The 2,206-nt window shown below is 62.1% G+C and overlaps 1 protein-coding gene across 1 annotated transcript in view; it reads left to right on the top strand.

Annotated features, from left to right (window-relative positions):
* Positions 1–2,206, top strand: part of TAF1C (TATA-box binding protein associated factor, RNA polymerase I, C) — a 5,063-nt gene that overhangs the window by 1,284 nt on the left and 1,573 nt on the right. The window contains exons 3-4 of the mRNA XM_015411399.1: positions 590–725; positions 1,571–1,694. Coding sequence (XP_015266885.1) covers positions 590–725; positions 1,571–1,694 — 260 coding nt within the window. The remainder of the gene's footprint in view (positions 1–589; positions 726–1,570; positions 1,695–2,206) is intronic.

The raw sequence follows: 2,206 nt of genomic DNA, 5'->3' as shown, positions 1-2,206 counted from the left end.
CCCCCCCCCCCCCGAAAAGCCTGGCCTCCGTTGAGCTGTTGTGTTGTGGCCTGGGGGTCCTGGCAGGGGGGTGGGTCTCGGGGTGGGAGGGGAGCTGGCAAAAACCCCACAGAGGTTTCTAGTTCTTCTATCACTTTGTGTGTGTGGGGGGGCTGTGTGGGTAGCTGGCCCGGTGTTCTGTGCCGGCCTAGGGCCTCCCCGCCTGAGAGCCAGAGGCTGGGCTGGGGGGGTTCAGCCCTCCGCCCCCCAGAACGCGGGAGCCCTTTTCTTCCAGGCTGGTCATACTTGGAGCCCGCGGCCCTTGCAGGGGGACATGAACTCGGCCCTCTGTGGCCCTCCCCTGCCCGCCCCCTTCATTTCTGTTCCGCTTTCCAAAATGCGGGGGGGGGGGGCAGTTGCAAGAAGGTTTGGCAAAGGTGTGTGTGTTTTTTTTTTGGGTGGTCCTTCTGGCCACGCTGCCAGTGCCTTCTCCTGTTACTTCCCAAAGAGGGCTGGCGGGGGGTGGGGCTGTTCCGGACCCCCGGGGCAGGAGTGTGGGTCACGGGCATCCCCAGGCGCCAGCCCCGCCTGCCTTCCTGCCTCTCCTCAGGCTTCAGCGGCTGCACCAGGACGGGCAGACCATGTTCTTCTGTGACCCCTCCCCTTGGCGCTGCAGTGACTTCACGGCCCACCCGCTGGTGCTGAGCTATGCGGACCGTACCGGGATGATGGGCATCGACCGCCGGGTAAGCTGTGTGGGAGGGACGCGGCACAACGACTCCCAGATGCAGCGGGGGCACTGGGGGCTGGCCGTGCTTTGTACGCCCTCTCTGCCAGTCTGGTGTCGTGGTTAAGTGCGCAGACTCTAATCGGGGGGAACCAGGTTTGATCCCCCACTCCTCCTCCACTTGCACCTGCTGGATGACCTTGGCCAAGCCAGAGTTCTCTCACAAGCAGTCCTTGAAAAAGAGCAGTTTCTGTCAAGAGCTCTCTCAGCCCCACCAGCCTCACAGGGGGTGCCTGTGGTGGGGAGGGGAAGGGAAAGGAGTCTGTAAGCCACCCTGAGACTCCTTCGGGTAGTGAAGGGCCATGGGGGTATGAATCCAATCTTCTCCTTCTCCAGTTTGGTGTGGTGGTTGGAAGCGCGGACTCTAATTTGGGAGAACCGGGTTTGATTCCCCATCTCCTCCACTTGCACCTGGCTGGGTGACCTTGGGCAAGCCATAGTTCTCTCACAAGCAGTCCTTGAAAAAGAGCCGTTTCTGTCAGAGCTCTCTCAGCCCCACCCGCCTCACAGGGTGTCTGTCTGTGGTGGGGAGGGGAAGGGAAAAGGAGTCTGTAAGCCACCCCCAGACTCCTCTGGGTAGTGAAGGGCCATGGGGGTATGAATCCGATCCCCTCTTCTCTTCTTCTTGCCTGGCTGTTCCACCTGCCTGGCCTGCAGTAGAACTCCCCCCCCCCTCCACGGGTGCACTTGACTATCGCCCTGCTCGATCAGAAAGAGCCAGTGAAAGTCGGGGGTGGGTGGTGGTGGCAGGAGGCTGCTGTTCTTTGAGGATTCAAAGGGGGGGGGGTTTCTCCCTGTTTTTAGGTGCCTGCCGGTCACCATTTTGAGCTCTTCAAGGTGGGCAGCGAAGGGGACTGCCAGCAGGGGGAGCGCCTGGTGCAGACCAGGTACCTGGGCCAGGCCCAGCCCTATCACCCGCGCCACGGAGGTAAGGGGGGGGGGGGGGTAGGGTGGTCTGTTCCAGCCGGGGCGCAGCTGCAGGACGGCCTTTGAAGGAGGGGGCTGTGGGAGCCAGCGCCCTCCTGCTGCCTCCAGCCCAACGGTCTTCCCTTTTGTTTTTGAAATGGGAGTCCTGGCTGCAGCCACCGGAGGCACAGGGGAGCCCTCTCGGATCATGCTCGGCTTCCCCGGCCGTCTCCCAAGACTCGAACAGACTTCCTGAGCAGAACCTCCAGACAGCTGCAACAGGGACCTGCTTCGGCCTGCGGGCCGTTTTCTCCAGGGGCCCAGCCTGTCGCTCTCTCTCCCTTTCCTTGCACCCTGCTCAGCCGGATCTTGCCAAGCGGGGGCTGGGGGGATGCAGCAAGATAAAGCCACCCTTCCCTCTCTCCGTTTATCTCCCTCTTTTCCACACGTTTCTCCTTCATTTCTGCCTCCCTTCACCTAATTCACCCCCCCCCCCCCCCCCTTTTTCCCTCTGTGTTCAGAAATTACCCCCCT

Source organism: Gekko japonicus, unplaced genomic scaffold, assembly GCF_001447785.1.
Source record: "Gekko japonicus isolate JY-2015 unplaced genomic scaffold, Gekko_japonicus_V1.1 scaffold2978, whole genome shotgun sequence".
NCBI lineage: Eukaryota > Metazoa > Chordata > Lepidosauria > Squamata > Gekkonidae > Gekko > Gekko japonicus.
This window is presented reverse-complemented; position numbering and strand designations above follow the sequence as displayed.